We start from the raw sequence: 27539 nt of genomic DNA, 5'->3' as shown, positions 1-27539 counted from the left end.
CGGTTGTGGCGGTGGTCCAAAGTGGCGGTGGGGGGGTTGGGTTTGCGGTGGTGGCGGTGGGGGGGGGTCCAAAGTGGCGGGGGGGGGGGGTCGGCAGCGGCGAGGGGGAGGGGCGGTGATGGGGGGAGGTGGCTAAACAGTGCCCCCCACCTCGGGCTCTGGCCCCCCTCCCGCCGAGGTCTGGCTATGCCCCTGGTTAGACAGCTAAAAAAAACCTTCCGGATATTCAATGCCGAAGCCTGGACAGAGCCCGGCATTGAATATCCGGGAATAACGCTAGCGGCGGGGAACGAAACACTCTCCGCCATTGGCTGAATATCAGGGGACTATTTTACAGAATGTCCCCTGTATGTATGTAATTTTTTTTTTTTTATTGTGCTCTCAATTCTGTACGCTTGTTTAATTTGTAGGTATATGCATGCACAAGTTTCCCCGGATTCTATATAGCGCGCCTAACGTTCCACGCTGAAATCCAAGTGTATACTATAACAACACACGTAACGTAATTGGCTTAACAAGCCAATCAGCATTTTTAACAGCACTTAACAAGCAATAATGAGCACTAATTGGCGATAATTAGAATTTATGCGCATAACTTGCTAAGCATATTCTGTAATGCACTGCGCCTAAATTCTAATGCGCGTAGCTATAAAGGGCGCAGTTATGGGTGTTTCGTGGGCATTCCAAAATGTACATACATTGTTATAGAATATGGCCGAATGCGCCTAAATCTACGTGCTGGTATTTGCGTCACATTTTCATTGGTGTAAATAGAGGCATATAGTTTTAGGTGCTAGGGTATCAATTAAGTATATTCTATATACTGCTCCTAAATATAGACGCCCCTTATAGAATGCGCTTAGGCGGAAATGTTTCCTGCGTGGATTTTCTAGGTGCCATATATAGAATTTCCCCCCTTATGTGCATTTTTAGTCTATTTTAACCAAATGCATTCTCAGAAAAGCACAGCCCTATACGTTACTGAAAGGTGAAGAGGAAAATGTTCTGGTAGAGCTAATTAGGCTCTTTGCAATAGATCACAGTCTACATTTATGCACTAGCCCCAAACCCTCTGCTGTCATGAATGTCTTTCTTTGTGTTTTTCTTTGCTAAGTCAAGAGAAAACCTGATTCCAGCAGATAAAAAGATCAACAGGAAAACGGCTTAACTGTCTGATGAAATAGTTCTCAAATCACAAGGACTTGAGTACAACTGCCCTCTAGTGGCAGGATGGGGAAAACGCAGGTGTGGGGGTCTATGCATGCACAGGACAGGAGACAAGTAGACTCTGGTTGCTGGCGGAAGCCGGGGTCTGAAGTTATTATCATGTTAATTACACCCCATTCAGTGGGGGAGATTTAAGCTGTCATTACTTCCAAAATCTTTTTGCCTTCTGATTTTGTTGCAAAGACTTTGCATGAACAAACATCAGCCCCAATCAAGTCTTGTATAAGAATTCATAGCAATCAAACTGTTTGATCTTGCTCCGACTTTAAGTAAGCCCTTTATGTGGGCAGGAATGGCAGGTCTGTGGCAAGGGAAGATGACAGATATACAATGCTATTCTTTCATTTGCAGCACATGCGCTTGGCTATAACTTGAAAATGATTATCAGTTCCTGTACTGTGGCTGCACAGACTATGCAGTTGTTCACAGGAACAGACTTTACTGGTTTATGCTTCTCTGCCTTGGCAGTGGTGCTTGCTTCAGCCAAGTACAGCCTGTCTGCCTGAGGCAGGCATGCACATACAGCCATGGTAGATATGCACTGGAACTCTGCAGGTACCAGCATCCAACACCAATTTATGGTTAGCACATTTTGTTGCGTTTAACCACATCATCAGAGATGACTAATTGTAACCATGCTGGCGGTATTGAAAGCAGCCAGTGTTCCAAATTCAATCCCATCAGTGGAGTAAGAGAATTCAGGAGAATGAAGAGTTTATGATCACCTGGGTCATCTCCATTCCGACCCTTAAAAAAGCTGGGTGTGGTCTGTTCAGATCTGCAGTGACATTATCTGGATAATGACACTGAAAATCCGGGTATGGACTCAGTGAGCAGGACTTAGCTGCTTCTTCGTGGATAAGTCACACTGTTAACCATCTGAAAATAAAGTAAAGACTCTTGGAAGCGAATGGGCATGAAATACCATTTTTCTTTTGGAAATAAAAACATGCAAAATATTAGGGATAGGGAAAATGAACTTTATTAAATCTGCTGCGAACAATCCATCCATCACTAATGCAAATGTTATGAATTACAGAATGTATTAAACATCAAGGTTAACTTTTCCAGTCTGAACAAAAGCAGGACACATCGAGAAATGCAGTATTTCTATAAACTTTTAGACTATAATTGAAAAAGGCTGGATCAATAAAAAGGTTCTTAAATTTCTTTAGGAAACTTATAAACAGGAAACCAGACAGATATCAGGCAAAACAACTAAAATTATCTCCTTTTTATTTTATGACTTATAAAACCTATTTGAGTAGTGTGTGTGCATTGCTTCTACAGGAAATAAATTAGTAACCCAATACAATAGTGAAGATTCTGGCGCCCTCTCGTGATGTATTGTAACCTCGACAGCACTTTGTATAGTTGCTACCTTAAGAAATCTTGATGGACAAGTTTAGAAAAAAAAAGTCATCTATAAAAAATCATTATAGCTCTTTGCGTCTAGGTTCTAAAATTATACTATTCTCTCTTGTGTACCAGCCTGCCATAACCTTTAATCACTACTTCTAAGATCTTAGAGACCAAAAGGCTCATTTTCAAAGGAGAAAAAGTCTAAAAAAATGGCATAAAGTGGCATTTGATGGTTTTTTTCTCTGAAAAATGTCCAAAATGTGATTTTCAAAACTTGGATTTGAGATGTTTTTCTCTGCAGTGCTTCCAGATCACAAGGGGAAGTGTTGGGGGTATATTGGGATGGGATTTGGGTGTTCCCAAACGTGGACGTTTTTCTGCCATAATGGATCAAAGCAGAAACATTTGACACTAAACGTTAGGCATTTTCAGTACAGTACCTGTTTAATCACACCTAAATCACTAGAAGTTGCCCTAAATGATGAGATGACCATGGGATGGATAAAGGCATGATCCCCCTTACTCTCCCAGTGGTCACTGACCCCACCCACCCCCCAAAGATGTGAAAGAAACAGAGTGGAGGAGTAGCCTAGTGGTTAGTGCAGCAGACTTTGATCCTGGGGAACTGGGTTCGATTCCCCAATGCAGCTCCTTGTGACTGTGGGCAAGTCACTTAACCAGTGGCGTAGCTATTTGGGGCCATGGGGGCCTGGGCCCCTGTAGATTTGGCCCTGGCCTGGCCCCCCCCTGCTGACGACCCTCTCGACCCCCCTCCCCTGCCACCGCCGTCGCCTACCTTTGCTGGCGGGGGACCCCAACCCCCGCCAGCTGAAGTCCTCTTCTTCATTCTGTTTCTGAGTCTGACGGACGTCAGACTCACAGAAACAGAACGAAGCCTTGCACCTGAAGAAGAGGACCTCGGCTGGCGGTGGTTGGGGTCCCTCGCCAGCAAAGGTAGGCGATGACGGGGGAGGGTTGGCGGCGGGAGGGGGGGTCGAGAGGGTCGTCGGCAGGGGACAAAGTTGTTGTTGTTGTGGCGACGGTGGCAGGGGGGCGGCAATGGTGGGGTGGGCGGCACCAGGGGGGGCTAAAATGTGCCCCCTCACCTTGGGCTCTGGACCCCCCTCCCACTGAAGTCTGGCTACACCCCTGCACTTAACCCTCCATTGTCCCAGGTACAAAATAAGTACCTGTATATATGTAAACCACTTTGAATGTAGTTGCAAAATACCATAGAAAGGAGGTTTATCACGTCCCATTTCCCCTTTCCCTTTATACTATGTTATGGTCCAATCCTATTAGAACAGCAAACAGGTCCCTGGAGTAGCCTGGTGGTCAGTGGAGTGGACTGTAGAGAAGGGGCCTCAGGCCATATCCCACTCTGGTACACCCAAGTATATTACTACTACTACTTAACATTTCTAAAGCGCTACTAGGGTCACGCAGCGCTGTACAATTTAACAAAGATAGTTCTTACGCCTCCAGGTGTCACCTATATGTAGGTACAGTAGGTTTTTGGTGGGTTTTGGAGGGCTCCCCACACAATATAAGGGTGTAATGGTGAGATGTGTACCTGGGACCTTTTATGTAAAGTTCACTGCAGTGTCCCCTAGGGTACCCCACTGCTCTGCTGGGATGTCTATGTGGCCAGTCTACTGAGAATGCTGGTCCGCCATACATCCCAATGGCTTTTTTTTTTGCGTGCATTTCTCTTGGACTGAGCAGAAAATCCTCTAGCAAATGGCCATTTTTGAAACAAAAAGTTGGACAATTTCAGGTTTGAAAATGGCCATGTTCGCTGCTGGATTTATGGACGTTTTTCATAAAATGTCCAAAATCAGATTTAGATGTCATATCGAAAATGCCCCTCCACATCTCTGTGATTCAACACAGGTAGTAAATATTCACATTAAAAGCAAAAAATTGCAATTTATTTTTTTGAAAAATACCCCATTAGGCTACAATCTTTGACACACACCCCTAGAATCACTTTATAAGTGATTTTGCCCGTACTTGGCTAAACTTTTCCGGGGCTGATATTCAGCAGGAGAATAACCAGTTAAAAGAAATTCCTGCCTGATGAAGGGGCCCCTTATACTAAAGTGTGTTAAGCCCTTAATGTGTGGTTAGCACATGCTAACAGGCTACTGCAGAAACACATTGAAATTGTTTTATGATATTTTGCCTGTTTCCACATGCTAACTCGCACACTGCTGTTTTTTTTAGAAATATCTTTCGGGAGGGGACATGTCAGGCAGAGAGCGAGCATTCCTGTGTTATCCTACTATTGTGGTCTGATTAGTGTGCATTTATCAGATAACGCAGAGTCAATGCGGAGCACTTAGGATCAAATTCTATATACGGAGCCTGAAAAATTTGTGCTGAAAACCCGAGCACTTAGCGGTATTCTATAAATTATGCCTAAAGTTAGGCGTACTTTATAGAATATGCACATGTGCCAGTCTTGCGCCTAAAATTTAGGCGCACCTAAAACCAGGCCTAATACCTGCGCCTAACAGGCACAGATCGGGTGTATTCCATAACAGTACACATAGTTTTTAGGAATGCCCACAATTAGGGTTACCATATTTTGTCCCCCAAAAGGGAGGACACATGCCCCGCCCCACCACACCCCCCGCCTCCTTTCACGCCCTGTCACATTTTCCCCTCCCCCCTGTCACACACCTCGTCACTCCCCCCCCCATCACCCCCCTCCCCTTACCTTACTACTGCCCTGGTGGTCTAGTGACCTCTTTGGGGCAGGAAAGAGCCCCCTCTTTCCTGTCCGGAGCACTGCCCTGCAGGCATCCTTCCTGTTCCTGATCTCGGCGCTGATTCAAAATGGCTGCCGAGAGTTGAAGTCTCGCGAGGTCACTTCAACTCTCGGTGGCCATTTTGAATTGGCGCCAAGATCAGGAACAGGAAGGATGCATGCAGGGCAGCGCCCCAAAGGCGGTAGAGGTCACTAGACCACCAGGGCAGTAGTAAGTAAGGGGAGGGGAGGGGAGGCTAGCAATCTGCCCATTTGTCCAGAAATCCGGACAAACGGGCAGATTGGCAAAACCCGCCCGGTTGCCAGGACATATCCTCAAAAAGAGGACATGTCCGAGTAAATCCGGACATATGGTAACCCTACCCACAATCTGCCCATTCTACACCTATGGCCATGCCCCTTTTTCGGCTGTGCACATTAGAATTTAAACACACCATATTATAGACTACGCCTATAAGGTTGTGCCCAAAAATTTTAATTAAAGCCTATTAGTGCCACTAATTGGTTGTTAAGTGTCAATTATTGGCGGTGATTGGCTTGTTAATCAATTAAGTTGTGTGCGCAATTTGGCCGCATGGCCAAATTAGTGCGTACATCTTAAAGCACCATATATAGAATTTGAGGGTTAGTTCCTCCTAAATAGGTAGCGGTAAGTACTCCCATTTTAATTCTTTGCAAGTACTGCACGTTAACGGGAAAATTAGCGCATGACCTACAATTAAAAGAAAAAGCCCTATCGCAAGTTTTAGTTATGACAGCTATTTTTTTTTTTTTAAGTACCTCTGTAAGTGTTTGGTCAGCTGGCAAGGGAAGGATTATGTCTTTTTTGATTCCACACAATTGGAGATCTTTCTGGGAATCAGGAAGTAGTTATATCCGTTTTCTGTTTTTGGAGGTTTGGGGGTTGACTTTAGTTTTGATATACTCCTCAGATAGTTTAGGAAACCAAGGGACCCTTTTACTAAGGTGCGCTGAAAAATGGCCTGCGCTGGTGTAGATGCATGTATTGGACGTGCGCAGGTCCATTTTTCAGGGCGCCTGCAAAAAAGGCCTTTTTTTGCCGAAAATGGATGTGTGGCAAAATAAAAATCAGCACATGTCTGTTGTGGGCCTGAGACCTTACCGCCTCCGATCGACTTAGCAGTAAGGTGGACACTGCTGATTACTGCCCGGTTAGCGCCACGCTGTAGAAAATAGAAATTGTTTTCTGTCACGCATTTTGGACGCACGTCAAAATTAGAATTACCACCCAGGGTACGTTGTAGCCGGGTAGTAGGTCTAATTTGACGTGCGCTGCACTCATGTAGGCCCCTAGGCATATTTTCAAAGCATTTAGCCTTCCAAAGTTCCATAGAAACCTATGGAACTTTGGAAGGCTAAGTGCTTTGAAAATATGCCTCATATGTGTCTTAGTAAAAGGGCTCCCAAGTTTTGTGATCTAGAGGTTTTCTAATGTATGTTCCTCATTTTTTCTTTTATTGTATTTAAAATTTTTTTTATTATTATTACATTTGTACCCCGCGCTTTCCCACACATGGCAGGCTCAATGCGGCTTACATAGTAACAATATAAAGAAATTACAATTTGTAAGAAGAATATTCAGTTTCTAGTGAACACAAAATAAATGGGGCTAACGGATAAGTAAATTGAACATAAGAGGAATTGGGTACAGAAGGAATTGAGCGTTGGGAGGTAGGTGTAGGAAGATGGAAAGGAATGGATATGGGGTAGCAAAAAGGATAATGGGAACGTGGTCAATGTAAAACAAATGTCAATAAGAATCATGTGGGCAAGTTTTGTGGTACATGTGTTCCCCTTGACATGGGCTAAGATGACCTATTCTTTGTTTTAATGTGGTTTTGATTTTATATATGTACAGACTGGTGCAGTTGCTTTGTATTATGATTTTGATTGTAAAATCTTTAAATTTCAATTAAAAAACAAAAAACCCTCCTCCACTGCTAACTCCAGGCTTCGCTCCTTTTCTCTCGTGGCACCTTATGCCTGGAATAGACTTCCTGGACCTATACGTCTAGCTCCATCACTACCTGTTTTCAAATCTGTGCTTAAAACCCACCTTTTCACTGCTGCTTTTGGCTCCTAGCCACAATTGCCCTCCCCTTGTCCCTTCCTCCCATCTCACCCATTACTTCCCTCACCCGTAACTGTCTTGTCTGTCTGTATTATTTAGACTGTAAGCTCTTTTGAGCAGGGACTGTCTCTTTGTATCAGATGTTCAGCGCTGCGTGTGTCTGGTAGCGCTATACAAATGCTAATAATGCTAATAATAAAAAAATGTCATGTTCAATTTTGGTTTAGCATGCAGGAAAGTCCCACATTAACTTCTGTTAAGCTCACTTTAGTAAAATGGCTCCTATGTAATGCTGACCATGTGATCCCTGGATTTCCAGTGGCACATAATCAAATAAACTGAGGGAGATGCAGTGGCATAATCTGGTTAGAGCTAGGACAGTCCAGGGGTGGAATAATGATAAGAGCTGGGAGTTACCCAGGCATTGTCGATATACAGCAGCGGTAGCCAGAAAACTACCCAGTTAACTTAGCACAGCTTCCAGGTACCACTACTGAATCTTTGTGGTACTCCTGCAGATGGTCAAGTACACAGATACTCAGTGCTGTTATGCAGAGCGGTGACTGCACTGAATCATCGGGCAAAATTTAGCCAGCGGTGGCTAGTGTCTAATAAAGCCGGCTGAATATTACCCCCTCACATTCTGCATTTCTCCTACTTAATTCGGCCAGCTCCCTTTCACTTTCCTATTATTTTAGTCCATCACCCTTTCTGTAGTGCAGGGGTTCTCAACCCAGTCCTCGGGGCATACTGAGCCTAGTGGAATACGTACCTTAGTGGCCATCTGGGGTGGAGCAGCCCCCTGGGCGCAGCACCCCCTCCTCCGAGCAAGGGGGTGCACTGAGGAGGCGCACGGCTGTCAGCCCTGCTGGTTCCCTGCCCTGGAACAGGAAGTTGATGTCAGAGGGGGCAGGGGACCGGCAGAGCCGAAGGCCATGTGCCTCCTCGGTGCACCCCCTTGCTCTCTGCACCCGGGCGGACCGCCCCACTGCCCCGCCCTTGGTATATTAGAGACTGAGCCAGTCTGGTTTTCGTGACGAAACTGAATCAAATCTGTGGAGCGGAGGGTATACATCCCAGAGTACTGACAAAATTGAAAAATGAACTTGCAGAACTATTGTTAGTAATATGTAATTTATCTTTAAAATCAAGCATGGTATCAGAAGACTGGAGGGGGGCCAATGTAACGCCAATTTTTAAAAAGGGTTCCAGAGGTGATCTGGGAAATTATAGACCGGTGAGCCTGATGTTGGTGCTAGGCAAAATGGTAGAGACTATTATAAAGAACATTACAGAGCATATTCAAAAGCATGGATTAATGAGACAAAGCCAACATGGATTTAGTCAAGGGAAATCTTGCCTCACCAATCTACTACATTTTTTTGAAGGGGTGAACAAACATGTGGATAAAGGTGAGCCGGTTGATATTGTGTATCTGGATTTTCAAAAGGCGATTGACAAAGTACCTCATGAAAGACTCCAGAGAAAATTGGAGAGTCATGGGATAGGAAGTAGTGTTCTATTGTGGATTAAACACTGGTTAAAAGATAGAAAACAGAGAGTAGGGTTAAATGGTCAGTATTCTCAATGGAGAAGGGTAGTTAGTGGGGTTCCCCAGGGGTCTGTGCTGGGACCGCTGCTTTTTAACATATTTATAAATGACCTAGAGATGGGAGTAACTAGTGAGGTAATTAAAATTTGTTGATGACACAAAGTTATTCAAAGTTGTTAAATCACAAGAGGATTGTGAAAAATTGAAAGATCTTACGAGATTGAGAGACTGGGCATCCAAAAGGCATTTACCCTCCTGTTTACTTCGAATGGGCTGTGCTGGCATTGCCACTCAGCTTAGTAAAAAGGGGGGTTAACGTGATGCATGTGGGAAAGAGGAACCCAAACTATAGGAGTCACCGACCAGGAAAAGGATCCAGGTGTCATCTTTGATGATACTTTGAAACCCTCTGCTCAGTGTGTAGTGGCTAAGAAAGCAAATAGAATGTTAGGTATTAGGAAAGAAATGAAAAGCAAAACCAATAATATAAGGCTTTTATATCGCTCCATGATTTAACTGCACCTCGAATCCTGTGTGCAGTTCTGGTCACCGCATCTCAAAAAAGATATAGTGGAATTAGAAAAGGTACAGAGAAGGACCATGAAAATGATAAAGGGAATGGGACAACTTCCCTATGAGGAAAGGCTAAAGCAGCTAGGGTGCTTCATCTTCGAGAAGAGATGGCTGAGATGAAATATGATAGAGGTCTATAAAATACTGAGTGGAATGGAATGGGTGGACGTGAATCACTTGTTTACTCTTTCCAAAAATACTAGGGCATGCAATGAAGCTATTAAATTTAAAACAAATCAGAGAAAATACTTCTTCACTCAACATGTAATTAAAATCTGGAATTTGTTGCCAGAGAATGTGGTAAAAGCATTTGGGTTAGCAGGGTTTAAAAAGGTTTGGCTAACTTTCTAAAAGAAAACTCCTTAAGCCATTATAAGATGGACTTGGGGAAAATCCACTGCTTATTTCTAGGATAAGCAGCATAAAATCTGTTTTAATTGTTTTGGGATCTTGCCAGGTACTTGTAACCTGGTTTGGCCACTTTTGGAAACAGGATACTGGGCTTGATGAACTTTCGGTCTGTCCCAGTATGGCAATCCTTATGTTCTTATATTATATCCACAATGAACATACATGAGATAAACTCGAATGCACCCCCTCTGTTGTATACAAACGTATCTCATGAATACTCATTTTGGATATCCTGAAAACTTGAATGCCTGGGTGTGTCCTGAGGACAGGTTGTGAACCTCTGCTATAGTGTAATTGTGGTGGATTTTTATATTCAGCAAACATCGCTCTGTGGCCTGACCTGCGCATTTGTTTTTGACCTGAGAAAGCGAGTATAACTCTCAAAAGCTAGTTCAGAATCTATTAAGTTAGTCCTATAAAAAAGTACCATCTTATATATATATATACATATATCTTGCTGATTTTTATTTTCCCCCACTGAAGTAAGCTAACATGACAAGCATACTACTTTTCATGAAGTTTTGACCGAATTTTGGCTGTACTGTATATGAATGATTTTGCCTTAAATCCTATAGCAAAAGTCTACACAAAATTATTTGCAAAATGAGAAATTTACTGCTTGCACATGCTTTCCTATAGTTACAACATAAGACACATATTTTATCTTTTACCGCCCTTTTAAATGTAACCTTTCACCAAATACCATTTAAAACATCAGTCTATAAAATCTTTTTGGCAAATATATTCCAAGCACTGATAGGTTTACCAATATTAGAGTCAGATTGGTAAATTTCACTGCAACTCACCAAACACCTTGCAGCTGTCATTGAAGTTTCTAGGCTTAAGCAAACTTGAGAAATTGTTTTTTTTTTTTTTTTAAGTTTAAAGGAACATTTTCAATGGAACATTTTACTGAACTTTGCAAAAAGTGTGATGAGTTTCAGTACCATTTGCAGAAGTGCCCTGCATGGCTCAGTGAAGTCTGAACAATTGCACTACAATTTTAACTGTCTGTTGCAAGACAGCCAGTGGATTCTCTATTAGCTCGTCAAGGACAATTGTTTTGCATCTCACCTTATAGTCAAAAATAGTTTCTACCATGCCAGCTTGCCCGCATTTACCATTGTCTCTCTAAAATGTTAATTCCCTTTTTTTTCAAGTAATTTTTATATTCCTATATTCCCGCTAATTTATACCTTCTTTATAACTTAAACATTGTCTACTTCACTTTTCTCTTTTAAATCCTATACTGACCGTTATATATTATACAGCTCAGATATACACCTGCTATTTCAGGGAAATGACCTGGTCTGATGGCAGCTGCAAAGGCATCGATGGTGACAGGGAAGCTTCAGACAACTTCCAATTCATTCTACCATCACGTGATGTATTTATTTTAGAATTGGCGCAGGGTCTGTTTGTACTTCAGCATCACATGTTTTCTTAGGCGCCTGCAGACAGAGATACAGAAACATTGGGTGTAATCAGTGCCACATTTATGTCTTCCAAATATTGGCACATTTTAGCTTTTTTTTTTTCCAGGTCTCAAAAGAAAAAAAAAATGCAGTTATAGACCAACACTGCTGCATGCAAATAAGAGGCTTGGCGGAATGCCAATGAGTTTCTCTTTCAGGTGATAGGAAACATTCAGAATCATCATGTGTTTATGTAGCAGGCAGAAATGAAACAGAAACCAGGCACAGCAGGGAGAGGGGAAATACTGGTGTTTCAGTTCTGATTACAGCAAAGCTTTCACGATAAAGGGAATTCTGAAGCTCTCCTTTTTAACTGGATTTCTGTTTTATTCCTGGGAGGTTTAAAAGTTTTGAAAGTACCTCCTACCTATTTGCTCCCACTTCTATGAATCAGGATGTGGCTATGTGTTGATCTTCATAAGCAGGGCCGCTGTGAGACTGAGCTGGGCCCGGGCAGGGCCGCTGCTGCCCTTCCCCGATCGCTGCCCCGATCGCCACCGCCCCCCCACCAGATTGTCGCCGCTCCCGCCCCTCCCCCCAGGATCACTGCTGCAGCTGTTGCAACTGAGGAACCTTGAGGCTGGCGGGGATCCTGAGGCCCCTCCAGCAGAAGAATCCAGCACAGCTCTTCACTCCATGCCTGCCCTGCCCCTGTGACTGCTTTCTTCTCTCATCACACATGCTCGGTTTCAAAACCGAGTGTGCGCCTGAGGGGGAAAAGCAGCCGCTCGGCACAGCGGTAGAAGCGAGCGAAGAGCAGCACTGGAGGGGGGCCCGGAGCCGGAGTTTTCTCTTTCCTACTCCTGTCGGGGCCCGTCAGGAGCAGGAGAGAAAGAGATAGAGAGATAACCCAGCGCCGGGCCCCCCTTGGAGGCTGGGCACTGGGAATTTTGCCCCCCACCCCCACCCCACTCTCGGTGGCCCTGTTCATAAGAACCTCCCACTCTCAAGTGCACAGTATCAGTACAATGCACACATATAGGGTGGCTTAACCATTACACAGTCTAGGTGGTTGTCAGGACTGGCCAAACCATCAGACAAGACTAGGCAGTCACCTAGGAGGGCAGCAGTTTCTTGGTGGGCGGGGGAGAAGCTGCAGTCAAAGCAAAAGAATAGATCTCAACAGGAACAGAAACTCAAAGAACTATCAATATGTACATTCACCTGTAGCAAGGATGGGCAGTTTTCAAATAGCCCATTTCATTAAGTAAATGACTTTTGGATATACCATGTTTGAGTGTACGTGATTATGTAAGCATGATATCTTGGGGGGGGGGGGGGGGGAGGGGAGTATAGATTAAGGGCCTGAAAGTTAATAGGGGGTATAATGATGAAGGTTTGCCTAGGGTACCCAATACCCTTGCCTATGGTTGCAGCTTCTGGGGGTGAGAAAGAGCAGCTGGAGTTAAAACAAAACAATAGATCTGGACATTCACACTAACTCAGAGAATGGTCAATGGCTAGTAGTTTTAAAACAGACCAATTCCCCAAGTAAGAGGTGTAGTTATCAACATGGGCTACCGTTAAGATGTATTATTTTAACACTACCTCGTGTTATTTTAGTACAGGTCCCATTTTATGCAGTAAGACCTAGTTACTAATAACTGGGGTTAACGGTAAAATAACACATCTTATTGTCAACCACTGTGATCTGAGAAAGCCAGGCGGTATATACAATTTTTAATAAACATAATAGTACACTTTGATAACTTCTCCCCTTAATTAAAGAAAAAAGAAATTTCTCTAGAAATCAAAATCACTGCTATATGTAATAAAAGTGAGTGAAGTACAGGACAATCAAGCCATTGTGACATCACTGATGAGGTTGGCTCTTAGGTATTGGTGGAATGAGGCATGATGACATCACAGTATCAGCTCTGGTTACCAGAGTCTGAAACTCTTCAGACTAAGGGGAAGTTATCAACATGGACTACCGTTAAGGTTGCCAACTGGATCCAGATTTGATCAATGGGGTTGATCCAAACCAATCCTCGGTTTACCCCATTGCATGCAGGGACATTTAGTCTTGCTTTTCTTAGGGAATGCAATGGAGAAACCATAATTACAAATCCCTGTATACAATGGGTTAAACCTGGGACCAGATCAACCCTGTGGCTGAAAACAAAGTGCTTTACATATTATATACAGGTGCTTATGCTATTTGTAATACATACGATGCCTTTGAAAAAGCTTCCAAAGGACTGTCTCTTCTCTGTCCTTTTCAGTGTAGGATCTTTTGCAGGGTCCCCTCCGTTCTGGATGGCCTGTGGCTGAGATAGTGGCTGCTGTGCACTGGAAGCTATTTCTTGACTGTCTTTGGTTTCCTGTTTGTTGGTTTTCTGCTTGTGCAGTTCTGCTGTCACTTTCTTTTCCTTTGCACTCTCTTTGCCTTTCGGGCCTGCAGGTTGGCTCTCAATTATGACAGGAGCCACAGACTTTTGAGATATTTTTTGTGTTGCTGATCCCTCTGTGGAATCTAATGTCTAAAGAAAGGAGAGAGCTGCGCGTCACAATTATATCCAATAACTTGAAGGAAAAAAAAAAAGATAAAAAAACCAGCAATGATCTATCAATCAGTTATCAGTTTCAGTTTACATCTGAAGGAGAGATCTGTGTGGTCATGTGCCTATGTTCAGAAGAATCCACAACCAAGCGGAGAACTTGAACGCCCCATGGGAAAACACAAGTATAAGTGAGAGTGGGATGTTTGACCACGGGAATACAAATCCTGGAGACAAGATTTATTGAGACCAGTTATTGAGTCATAGACAAATCCAGTGGCGTAAAAAGCATGCCTTTGTACGACACTGGATTTGTCTACGAGCAAGCTCATCACCAAAGGTCTTTCTAAAGACCCGTACAACACATCACGTGCTACCTACTGCACATATCAGCTGTTTCTTCCGGGGTCTGAGACTCAATAAACGACACGTTATTGGAAGGCAAGACTCCTGATGCCAGGCCTGATGGCCGAAACACAACGTTGTGTTGAGTCTTTTCATCCATAAACAAACTTTTAAGATTCTTGTCTCCAGGATTTGTATTCCCGTGTCCAAACATCCCACTCGCACGTATAATTGGTCATGTGCCTATAACATCTTTAGTGTAGGCTTACCACAGGACTAATAAAATGTTATCATAAGGAATTTTCAAGATAGTGGGCATTTTGACATTAATCTTGGCTTTACAATTCCTTTAGATAAAAAAAAATTACAAAAAAGAGTTGTCAAGTGCCAACACCTTAGAACAAAAGACTCCAGATAATCCCTTTGAATATTTCCAGATTTCTCTAGAAAGTCATCAATGTGAACACTTAACATGGACAAATACTGAATGTGATCCGAGAAGAGAGTAAGGATTCTAATATTGATAATAAAGAAGAAAGTTTCAGATACATAGGATCACGGGGCAGTACATGAAAAAGTAGCAGACTGTACTGTGATGATGGGCTACATCTGCCTGTGACAGGAAAAAGGCATGTTTCTAGATATTTAAACTAGAGGGGTTGAGTGACAATAGGAAGCAGGGAATTCAGAAAGTCACCTCACAGAAGACTCCTGAATAAGCTGAGAGTGCTGAACCTAGGACTCGACATGGTGATCTGGATTGGAAACTGGTTGACCAACAAGTGGTAGAGGGTGATGGTAAATGGAATGCGCTCAGAGGAAAAGGAAGATGAGTAGTGGAGTGCCTTAGGGGTTGATACTGTGGCCGATTCTATTTAATGTATTTGTGAGAGACATTGCTGAAGGGTTAGGGAGAAAAAGTTTGCCTTTTTGCAGATGACACGAAGATAGTCAATAGAGTGCATACCCTGGAGGAAGTAGAAACCACGAGAAGATTTTGAGCAGCAATTTCTATATAATTCTAGATATATGCCCCAGATATTAATGTGGAAAAGATTTATTGATGATGTGATTTATTTATTTATTTGTTACATTTGTATCCCACATTTTCCCACCTATTTGTAGGCTCACTGTGGCTTACATAGTACCGGAGAGGTGTTTGCAGACTCCGGTGTAAACAAATACAAAGTGATATTGTGGTAAGATAAAGTTCATGTGGCACAGCCACATTAGGGAATCGTACATCCTGATCTGGTCAAGTGATGAGGATTCATTGAGGGGATTTCTTCAATATATAAGTAATTGTGATCCCAGGATTAAGTTTGTAGCTCATATAATGAGACATAATATAGTTTTTTTTTAGACATTCATATTACATTCTGTGTAAGGAAGTCTGCAGCCTCTGTTTTCAGAAAGTCCACTGATAGAAAATACCATCCTCCATTTTAGTAATCATCCTTGGCGATTGAAAGAGGGTATATCAGTGGGCCAATTTCTAAAGATTAGAGGTTGTGTAGTTCTCAGGATTCATTTATACATCAATCAAGAGAGTTGTATGACAGATTGAAACCAAGACGCTACCCTGCTAAAGTACTCAAGGCAGTCCGAAAACAGGCAACTATTGGTTATTGCAAAATTCTATAGGGATGGATAGACAAATAGAAAAAATGATGTGCATCTTTCCATATACGAAGCAGACTATTAAAATTAAACACATAATACAAAGGCATTGGCCCCTCCTACATTTTCACCCTGTATTTAATACCGACCCATGTTTTGCTTACAGTAGGACTCGAAAATGGGAGATGTGTTGTCAAAGCAAATACCTCATAGGCAGGTTGATGTAATTATAGGGGGGGGGGGTCACACTATTTGTAATCAATATGTATACTGCAAATTTGCTATTATAACCCAGGTGGTAATTAATCCAGCGATAGGCAGAACATTTCAGCTATGATATACCACAGATTGTAACTTGTCTCAAGTTGTTTATGCCATATGTTGTCCTTGTGGTAAGTGGTACATTGGCCAGACTAGAAGAAAAATAAAACAAAAGATTGTAGAACACTTGAGCAATTTAAGGAATCAGAAAAGTGAAGCTCCATTAGTTGAAGAACGTGCAATCTTTTCCGAATAGCATGTCTTTGACATTTCCCATGTTATTCAAAATGACAGTCCATCTAAGGATCAAGGTTATTTCATTTGATAACTTTCTAAAGGACAACCATTAAAGCGGGGTATATTAAAAAATAAAAAGAGTAATACAACCAAAATCAACTATGGAAAAGAACGTCAACTATATAAAAAGAGAAAAGAATAGACAAAAGTATAAAACATAAAACATACCATCATAATGAAAAACTATTTGAACCTAAAACCCTTTTGGTATACTGCAGGTTTGACCGCAGTTGGAATATCCCAATCAATGGGGTGATTGATAGAACATTTCTGGGACACTGCTTAGAAACTGCTGTACATGTCGGTAAAGATAAAATCACTGCATGTCTTCTAAAATGAAAATGGATGCAAATAGAAAGCTAACATGACAGAACCCATCACCAGTCCAGTAGATGAATAAATTGGTGCACTTACTGGATGATCAGGGTCTTTGCTGTTTACTTCCTCTGCACCGGTAGACCCTCCGTCATCACTGACTGACTACAATAATAAATGATTCCATTTTCAGCTTTCCATCTAAATACACTTCAAGAACTGATAGAATGATCATAATTATGGTTTGAATTCTTATTATTCAGTACAATTGATTCTTCTGCCTTATGCATCTAAACCTGTTTGTTTGTCTTACAAAATAGTTTTATAAAACACTTTTGTGTGCACAAAGGGCTAATTTATTCATGTAAATGGCCTCGTATACAATACAGTCAGCAGAGAAGTATGCACTGTGATAGCAGCCAAATCAAACTATGTGTCCACCTACAGGTATAGAATAATGATGCACCTATGGAGAGCTTACCTGGTTGTTACCAGTGTTCACTCTAAGCTGACTGGGAGTCCTCCAGTGGCATTGCTGCCAGTTGGGGTTGGTGCTTCAATATTGTGTTTTCAATCACTAGGGACAGGCAGGTTCCCTGGAATCCTGCAGAGCTTGCCTGTCCCTCACTATTGAAAATGTAATAGTGAAACAGCACCCTCTACTGGCAGGACTGTAGCTGGAGGACTCCCACTCAGCTTAGGGGAACAGTGGCTATGACCTCCAAATGTGGGTTTTGTGACCCCATTTGGGGTCGTGACCCATATTTTGGGAAGTTCTGCTTAACATCCTTCCATGCTCTACTTACCAACTGTTTGAAAAACATCATAAAGCTGGATTTCTTTGCCTTTTGCCCTTCTGAGGTTTTAATCACATCCTTACTAGGTGCAGCTGCTTGTACAGGGGGTTGCTGGACCACAATCTGAACCTCTGGTTCTGCTACAGTCTAGGAGCGAAAAGAAAGAGTGAGATGTACGAAATAGTCTCTAAAAACTTTACTGAGAGGACACAAAGCCCAATATGGCCACATTTTGCCCGTAGGCTGCTTCAAGGGAAACTGAAGCATAAACAAATAAATAAATAATAATTACATAAAAAGGATACAAATTAAAAATATGCCCTGAACCCCCCCCCCCCCATAACATAACATATTACATACCAATTCTGTAGTTTTCTCAATTTTAATCTGAAAAGTTAAGCATTTTCCACCGGATTCAAACATGTGAGAAGGTTAAAGAAGACTGTAGTTATGAATGTTGCCAAGAATGATGCCAATTAGGAATTTAGGGGCACTTTTACTAAGCCGCGTAGGCATGTACGTGCATAGCCTGGGCGGTAATTTCATTTTTTACGCACGTCCACTAAGCGCGCCGGAAATTTTCTGGAACATGGCGCTAACTGGGTGGTAATCAGCATTGTATGCACGTAGACCATTACCGCCCAGTTAATGCGTGAGACCTTACCGCTAGGTCAATGGGTGGCGGTAAGGTCTCAGGCCCAAAATGGACGCGCACCAATTTGCTGCATGTCCATTTTCAGCCCAAAATAAGAGGCCTTTTTGCAGGCACGCTGAAAAATGGACCTGCTCGTGTCCAATACATGTGTCTACACCAGCAGAGGCCATTTTTTGGCGCACCTTAGTAAAAGGACCCCAGAGAGAGAGAGAGGTTGAGAGAGAGAGAGAGAGAGAGAGAGAGAGAGAGAGAGAGAGAGTGTTTGTATGTATGTGTGTCAGAGAGAGGGAGAGGGAGAGACGGTCAGAGGGGTGATGGTGGGCTGGGGTGTGACATGTCTTCTTCTTCCAGGTTCATTAATGAGGATCTTGAATCAGCATCTGCAGATTCTCTCACAACACCATCTTTAAATCCATTTTCCACAGAGAACTACCTAGAGGTTGGGAGGAAAGACCTTCTGCATTTCTAAAACGCCTCACCAAAGTCTGACAGAGGTATTGCTATTTAAATAGGCTGCAGTTGACCTTACATGAACTTACATTCTCTTTGGGTGCACTGGGTGGAGGAACCTCTTTGGCGGGCTGCTGGAAGAATGAAGAATGAAAGAAATATTCCATAATTGATATTAAGGCATCAGGATGCTAGAATTAGTGAAACCTTGCAATATTGCAGTTTGAATAACTTCACCTATTTTGGCTGCATTAATATATTCTAATTCTACAAATAAGCTAGGATAAGGAGTTGCACATTAACTTAATATTTTGAATATGAGCAAGAAGGAGAGAAATGCACTAACAGCATAGACTTATAAAAGTCTGGCAAAACCCTGTGTTCAAGAACCTGTCCTTCTGCTCTAGAACCAGACCTTGACTGTGGTAAAATCAGATCCAGAAAGAATTCAAATTCAGGTTCTTCCATGAAAGTGGTAGCAGAGAGCAAACTCTTTGAAATCCCACAAAAGTAGGGAAACTGTGGAGTTTGGTGAACTGGACAGAAAGAAGAGACAGAAATATCACCTCATCCCTGATTATAGTCTTAGGAAATTTGAGAAAAGTCCATGGAAAACAAAGAAGAGGCAGAAGAATGAAATTGGAGAAATAAGATGCATTTGAAGGTCACTGCAAATCATAACGATGAGAAGATAAAGCAGCACATCGGAAACACCAGGAATAGTGAAAAAGACAGACAGACATGCTGGGCCAATCGTCCTTAAGCACAGAGGCGTGAAAATGAGGAAGATCAGTTCCCCATCTGTGAAATGCATCAATGAGGAAAAGAGAGGCAAGAGTTCTTGAAATCACTCCCAGGGTATGCACTGACAAGGAAGATTCCAGAGAATGGAGAATGAGTTGATCCCCATTGCTCAACCTAAGGAGACCAGGAAGGCACCCAGAAGCCTGGGAGTGAGGATTCTGAAGAGAAGAAGAGAGTGCTTTCAACACCGAGTAATAAGGTTAGAAGAGGGACCTCAGAATGATCTGGGAAAGGAAGTCAGCAGCCCAGTAAAGAAGGCTTGGAAAAACTGTTTACAAAGCAAGAAGGTCCACTCTAGAGAGTGCCTGGTTGTAACTAGAATGGAAAACCTATGAAGTGGTGTGACATTTTTATGCTTTTTTGATCTAATGTTTAAGGGACTGTTGCATCTAGGAAGCAACAAAGGCCTTATTCTATAAAGGTTATGATCCTAAAATTTATGTTCCTGAATTAGGAGCATAATCTATTTTGGAGCATAGAGTATGCTCGTAATTTAGGATCATAAATTTTAGGAACGCAAATTTTGGATCATAACCTTTATAGAAAAAGGCCATAAATACTTATTTCATTGCTTAATTTCTACTAATATTAGGACAATTGTCAAAATGTTTTGCTGCAAAGTTCTGGGGTACTTTTTACTTGCGGTCTGTGCATAAGAGCATAAGTGTTACCATACTGGGACAGTCCAAAGGACCATCAAGCTCAGAATTCCAACAGTGGCCAATCCAGGTTACAAGTACCTTGCAAGATCCCAGAACAGTACAATACATTTTATGCCGCTTATCCTAGAAATAAGAAGTTCTATCAATGAAAGTGCCCATGTACTTTCACTTTGGAAATAGCCACAGGTAGAAAGGTCCTACACACACTTGGATCTTTTTCCTTAGTCCATTCAAAACTTCTAAGAAGATTGTCAGTTGGTGTTAATAATTTATAGTGCTTTGATTACTGACACATACTTTTGTTGTTTCTGCGAACTAGTACCCTGAAGGTTTCGAAATACTGGCCATGTTGTTCTATTGTTTGATAAAAATATGCATATATATACATGGACAATTAAAAATGTGTGGTATTCAAGTAAAGAAAGAAAAAAGGAAAAAGAATAAATAGTATAAAAAGAAAAAAACTTCTATGCTGGGACCTAACATAGTAACATAGTAGATGACGGCAGAAAAAGACCTGCACGGTCCATCCAGTCTGCTCAACAAGATAACTCATATTTGCTGCTTTTTGTGTATACCCTACTATGATTTGTACCTATCCCCGCCTCCCAACCACCGGCTCTGGCACAGACCGTGTAAGTCTGCCCAGCACTATCCCCGCCTCCCACCACCAGCCCCACCTCCCAACCACCGGCTCTGGCACAGACCGTATAAGTCTGCCCAGCACTATCCCCGCCTCCCAACCACCAGCCCCACCTCCCAACCACCGGCTCTGGCACAGACCGTATAAGTCTTCCCAGCACTATCCTCACCTCCCAACCACCGGCTCTGGCACAGACCGTATAAGTCTGCCCAGCACTATCCCCGCCTCCCACCACCAGCCCCACCTCCCAACCACCGGCTCTGGCACAGACCGTATAAGTCTGCCCAGCACTATCCCCGCCTCCCAACCACCAGCCCCACCTCCCAACCACCGGCTCTGGCACAGACCGTATAAGTCTTCCCAGCACTATCCTCACCTCCCAACCACCGGCTCTGGCACAGACCGTATAAGTCTGCCCAGCACTATCCCCGCCTCCCAACCACCAGCCCCACCTCCCAACCACCGGCTCTGGCACAGACCGTATAAGTCTGCCCAGCACTATCCTCACCTCCCAACCACCGGCTCTGGCACAGACCGTACAAGTCTGCCCAGCCCTATCCCCGCCTCCCAACCACCAGCCCCGCCTCCCGATCTTGACTAAGCTCCTGAGGATCCATTCCTTCGGCACAGGATTCCTTTATGCTTATCCCACGCATGTTTGAATTCAGTTACCGTTTTCATTTCCACCACCTCCCGTGGGAGGGCATTCCAAGCATCCACTACTCTCTCCGTGAAAAAATACTTCCTGACATTTTTCTTGAGTCTGCCCCCCTTCAATCTCATTTCATGTCCTCTCGTTCTACCACCTTCCCATCTCCGGAAAAGGTTCGTTTGCGGATTAATACCTTTCAAATATTTGAACGTCTGTATCATATCACCCCTGTTTCTCCTTTCCTCCAGAGTATACATGTTTAGTTCAGCTAAGACCTAAGACGATTGAAAGCGTTTATCTGCTATTTATAGCAGTTTCAAAAAAAAATTTACGTTGAAGGTATTTCATTATAAAATGATATATATCTATATGAAGAGTTTGGATTGGCTGGGAGGTAGACTGTGTTGATAAAGCCCCACATGACAGACAAAACAGCACAAGAATTAGGTCCTTAGGCAGGAACATGCAAAGAGTAAATTCAGACCTTTTTCCAGAAGAGCTTGGCCCGTGGAGCTGATTCCTTGCTGGGCTTTTGAGGTCCATCGGTTTGGACTTCTGATGGTGCTGGGACCTGCTCCTTGGCGGCTCTTTCTGGGGTTTTTGTCTCTTGCTTTACAATTTGGACAGGTGCTGTTTTTTCTGCTTTCACAGGAATGGCTACAACAGCTGGTTCTTCAACTCTCTAGATGTACACATGAATCATGAAAACCAGTTCATAAAGACACGATGCACCGGGGGAGGAAGGCAAACTTTAAAAATAAATTGGCTAGGGGGAATGATATCAGAAAACAACAAGGCAAGGAATCCGCCAACTCCAACTTGGAAGATATAAAACCAGGAGGCAGATCATATACAAAGGTAGTTTTTAATGATGTGAAAATGCTCCCAGGTCAATAAACATCCGTGCCTGACATGGCCATGTTTCGCCAACAAATACTGGCTTCATCAGGGGCAGTATGAACTAATAACATAAAAACATAAATATACAAATCATCACAAGCTGGTTTCTCAAACACATAAATAAAAAACGAGATGTAAAAATACTGATATTCATCAGCTTATTAGTAGTTTTAGATGAGTATCAGTATTTTTACATCTCATGTTTTTTATTCATGTGTTTGAGAAACCAGCTTTTAATGATTTGTATGTTTATGTTTGTATTTATGTTTTTAGTTCATACTGCCCCTGACGAAGCCAGTATTTGTTGACGAAACATGACCATATCGGGCACAGAAGTTTATTGACACGGGAGCATTTTCACTTCATTAAGAACTACCATTTTTGTATGATCTGCCTAGGGGGAATGATATGCAGATCACGTAAAGTTAGACACCAGGATGATGTGTGCTGTGAATTCTATATCGACAATTGCATGTAGACGTAAGTGCTGAACTTTAGATGCAAGCTCTTATGCTAGTCCAATGGCTGCTGTAAATTCTTATGCCTAATTGTAGGCAGTTATATATATATCAACAAGGTAGATGATTTAATCAAGAATCAAGTCTGTTATAGATATTCATTAAAAAAAGTTAAAAAAGAAAAAAAGAAAATCTAGATGTGTAGGTGCAGGGCGGTAGGGGGTAAAGTCGATGATTAAAATGTGTCACAGAAGGGGCCTCGCCAATGAGTGTGGAGTAAATTACCCTGTGACCTTATATATATGAGACTTCCCCTTTATAAAAGATAGGAATCACAACTCCAAAAGCACAAGGTTCCAATCAGCAATTAATGAATATATATAACAGACTTGATTCTTGATTAAATCATATACCGTGTTGATATATATATTACTAGGAAAAAGGCCCGTTTCTGTGACCAATGAAACGGGTGCTAGGCAGGCAATCCCCCACCGTCCCTCAGTGTTCCACAGTCTGCCCTCCCTCCGTTTTCAACCCCCGCCCCTGCGTTACGGCCCCGTGGACCCCCCTTCCGCGACCCTGTCGACCCCCCCTTCCCGCCGAAAACTGGCCCCCGCTGCCGTTGTCGACTACCTGTGCTGACGGGGGACCCAAACCCCCGACACCCGAAGTGCTGTTCTGCCCTTCGCGGATCTTCTCTTCAAGTTTCTGTGCATGCGTCTGACGTCAGACGTTCTGTCTGACTTTCTGTCGCACGCACAGAAACTTGAAGAGAAGATCATTGAGGAACCAACGCCGCGAAGGGCAGAACAGGACTTCGGCTGTCGAGGGTTTGGGTCCCCCGTCAGCACAGGTAGTCGACAACGGCGGCGGGGGTCGGTTTTCGGCGGGAAGGGGGGGTCGACAGGGTCGCGGAAGGGGGGGTCCAGGGGGCCGTAACGCGGGGGTGACAGCTGATTCCGAGGCAGGGCGAGGAGTAGGGAAACACGCTCCGCGTGTTTCCCTACTCCTCCCCTTGCCTCGGAATCAGCTGTCACTGACGTCAGTGCGTGCTTGCCTAGCAGACCACCTCCGAGGGAGGCACGGTCCCAGGCATATTCGAACGTTGGAGGTGAGAACTATTATATAGGACTATAGATACGTAGATTGAAGTCGCACGGGGCTGACAATTAATTGTAGGCAGTTAGGCATGTAACTGCTACAATTGTATAAAATGTGCATGTAAGTGCTAGGAATACCCCTTACCCACTCATATCCATCCCAGGTCACACACCCCTTGCACACTATAGATTGCACATGCAATTTGCAGATTCCCAACTAAGGGCAGTTAAGCGCATAGCTGCTAATTAGTGCCAATTCACACCAACTGTAGCCAATAATTGACTGTTCATACCAATTAGCAGCTAATTAGGTTATGCACACAAGTGACAACATGCTATAACTTGTGTATGTATCTTTGTGTGCTAAGCGCAAATTTGCACGTACAAGTTTTTTAGAATTAGAGGGAAAATGGGTTATACAAATTGCATTAAGCAAAGTGAATTATCTTAACCGACCTTCTAAAGTCAAAACATATTGCAGGAGGATAACACGAGTCTTGTTGAGCAGGCTCCAATATTCTGCTCCCTCCCACCTGCCTGATTGAAAATTAAGGCCCTCTCAGATTAAAATTCAACCACACCTTAGACTTCAAAGAAGGACCCTGTACTAATCCACCTTACTCTTACTTCTCGGTGCACCAACCTCCCTCCCTGGGGCAAACCTTCACCTCCCTACCAGATAACAAAGAAGGTACTTTGTACTTGTCTCTCCCCATTACACCTAAGAAAGCCCCCTGGGCTCATTCCCTAATTCACTGAGATCCTGATGGAGGGACCTCAGAGTTTCCCCTAGATCTGAACCCATTTGGAGTCTGGAAAATGTAAGTTGGGAGCAGAAAGCATGTGGAACAAAAGAGTGTAGGAGGTCACTAGGTGCCACTTCAGATCTTAGCACCAGTGGGATAGCAAGAAGAATCAATCCTTTTTATTCCTAAAGGGATAGGTAAGGAAACCCAAGGGGTGGGAGGTGGACCATGCCCCCCACAGCCTCTTGATCAGGATATAGAAGGAGGTCAAGGAGGATTGATCCAGAGGGCCATTCTTTGAAGTCTGAGGAGACTTGAAATGGCTTATGACCTTCACTGGGCCTTGTGACACCGATCTACTACAAGCGCTGTTCCCTCCAAGCTGAGCGAGAATCCTCCAACTGCATTATTGCCACTAGGGGGTGATGCTTCAATATTGTGTTTTCAATCTCTAGAGACAGGCAGGTTTCCTGAAGTCCTGCAGAACTTGCTTGTCCCTCACTATTGAAAATGTGATAGTGAAACAGCACCACCCACTGGCAGGACTGTAGGTGGAGGACTCCCACTCAGCTTAGAGAGAACAGTGAAAACATATGAGTATCAGAACGATCACAAAACACATTTTAATACTGAAATTACTAAAGACTTTGCATTAATACTGCTTAGTAAATAGCCCCTACTGCATTTAATCAGCAGTTTGCTGAGGGAGATCAGTCTTCCATTCTAGGAACAGAAAGCTTGCTTTCCCTGCCCCTTTTTCTCCCCTCATCTTTTCATTAACATCACAACCAACAGTACCACATTATTGTTGGTGGATCCAGTTACTGCTACATTTCTTGACTAGCAGGATAAAGTTAGGTAATTAGGCAGGTAAGGGGCATTTGCATCTTCTTGTTTACTTATTAGGACAGTAGAGTCCAGGAGCAAAACTGTCCCTATGACTGTGGAATATTCATCTACACCTTTAATATCTTTGACTCTTGGTTCTCCTTCTCCATGTTCCATTCCTTTCACGCTATCCTAGAACACTTTAATTTCCATACAGAAGACTTTATGACCCCTATGCTCTTGGTTCCCTGCTCTAACCTAATGGTTAATGCAGCGGGCTTTGAGCTTGATAGCCTGGGTTTCAAATCCCACTGCAGCTCCTTGTGACTTTGGGCAAGTCACTTAACCCTTCCATTGCCCCAGTTATGAAAACGTAGATTGTGAGCCCTCTAGGGACAGAGAAAGTATCTGCATATAATGTGTACAGCGCTGCGTACATCTAGTAGCACTATAGAAATGACTAGTAGTAGTCATGAAAGCCTCTACTGTACCCCACTCATCAACATGGTCATTATCTTGCACGGATCCTTTCTTCCAACTGTTCCGTCTCATGATTCATAACTCAAAGGTGATAAGTGGGTTATAAATGTAACAAAATAAAAAAAAAAAAAGTTCCCTATTTTTGTTGTTGTGTGTACTGTATGTTTGTCTTTCTTGATAAGATTATATGATTCAAGAATAGAGCCTGTCCATTGTGTGTCTCAGTATAGTGCTGCATACATCTGGTTATACGCTATGCAGATGTTAATCCCAGTAGCCTTGAGATCCCAAGCGAACCATGTAATATGACTGTGAAGGATGTACTGACTCTGCAGGAAGTCTTAAGGGGGTTGGTCTAACAGGAAACAGTACATGGTGGCTGTTTACTGCCGCAGTGTTGGTTTCCTCTTTTCATACTTACTTTGGTTTCAGTTGTCTGCTGATTCTCTTTTGCAGACTGTAGAGAAATAAAGCAGATGGTAGATAATGTTATGACATAAATATTTAGAGAAAATATACAATTCATTTCACAGTCTTGCATTGGACAGAAATAGTTTTATGCAGAGAATGGGGCAGCTCATGCTAATTTGCTCATTAAAAAGATTCATGTTTAGCATGGGATAGGCTTAGATTTTTCATATGCCTCTGACGGTTCCTCTGTGAACATCAATCCTAGATTTAATTTGAATTGATTGGATTTGATATCTTGTGTTTCAACAGATAATCTTAGCCTAGGAACCACGAATATGGGGCCCTTTTACTGAAGTACATGAAAGTTTTGCACTTACCACGTGGTAACTACTGTAGGTAGGGTTACCATATTTTGTCCCCCAAAAAGGAGGGCACATGCCCCGCCCCAAGTCACGCGCCACCCTGCCCCATGTCAGGCTCCACCCCACCCCCTTTCACGCCCTCACTCTGCCCCCTGTCACATTTTCCCCTCCCCCCTGTCACACACCCCGTCACCCCCCCCCCCTTTACCTTACTACTGCCCTGGTGGTCTAGTGACCTCTTTGGGGCAGGAAAGAGCCCCCTCTTTCCTGCCTGGAGCGCTGCCCTGCATGCATCCTTCTTGTTGCTGATCTCGGTGCCTATTCAAAATGGCCACCGAGAGTTGAAGTCTCGCAAGGTCACTTCAATTCTCGGCGGCCATTTTGAATTGGCGCCGAGATCAGCAACAGGAAGGATGCATGCAGGGCAGTGCTTTGGGCAGGAAAGAGGGGGCTCTTTCCTGGCCCGAAGGTGGAAGAGGTCACTAGACCACCAGGGCAGTAGTAAGTAAGGGGGAGTGGAGGCTAGCAATCTGCCCGTTTGTCTGGATTTCCGGACAAATGGGCAGATTGGCAAAACCCGCCCGGTTGCCCGGACATGACCTCAAAAACAGGAGTGGCCTAGTGGTTAGGGTGGTGGACTTTGGTCCTGGGAAACTGAGGAACTGAGTTCGATTCCCAGTACAGGCAGCTCCTTGTGACTCTGGGCAAGTCACTTAACCCTCCATTGCCCACCGCATTGAGCCTGCCATGAGTGGGAAAGCGCGGGGTAAAAATGTAACTAAAAAAA

General features: G+C 43.3%; 1 protein-coding gene across 6 annotated transcripts in view; it reads right to left on the bottom strand.

The window, feature by feature from the left end:
- Positions 1–10860: 10860 nt before the first annotated feature.
- Positions 10861–27539, bottom strand: part of BCAS1 (breast carcinoma amplified sequence 1) — a 114894-nt gene continuing 98215 nt past the window's right edge. For 2 of the 6 annotated variants that reach the window (XM_030213136.1, XM_030213140.1), the window contains 7 exons: positions 26401–26436; positions 21952–22149; positions 18796–18840; positions 17611–17748; positions 16904–16969; positions 13640–13948; positions 10861–11441 (listed from right to left, as the gene is read on the bottom strand). In XM_030213136.1, coding sequence (XP_030068996.1) covers positions 11382–11441; positions 13640–13948; positions 16904–16969; positions 17611–17748; positions 18796–18840; positions 21952–22149; positions 26401–26436 — 852 coding nt within the window. In that variant the 3' untranslated portion in view covers positions 10861–11381. The remainder of the gene's footprint in view (positions 11442–13639; positions 13949–16903; positions 16970–17610; positions 17749–18795; positions 18841–21951; positions 22150–26400; positions 26437–27539) is intronic. The other 4 variants (XM_030213137.1, XM_030213141.1, XM_030213139.1 and 1 more) reach the window with 3 other exon arrangements.

This window comes from Microcaecilia unicolor, chromosome 8, assembly GCF_901765095.1.
Source record: "Microcaecilia unicolor chromosome 8, aMicUni1.1, whole genome shotgun sequence".
In the NCBI taxonomy this organism is placed as follows: domain Eukaryota; kingdom Metazoa; phylum Chordata; class Amphibia; order Gymnophiona; family Siphonopidae; genus Microcaecilia; species Microcaecilia unicolor.
This window is presented reverse-complemented; position numbering and strand designations above follow the sequence as displayed.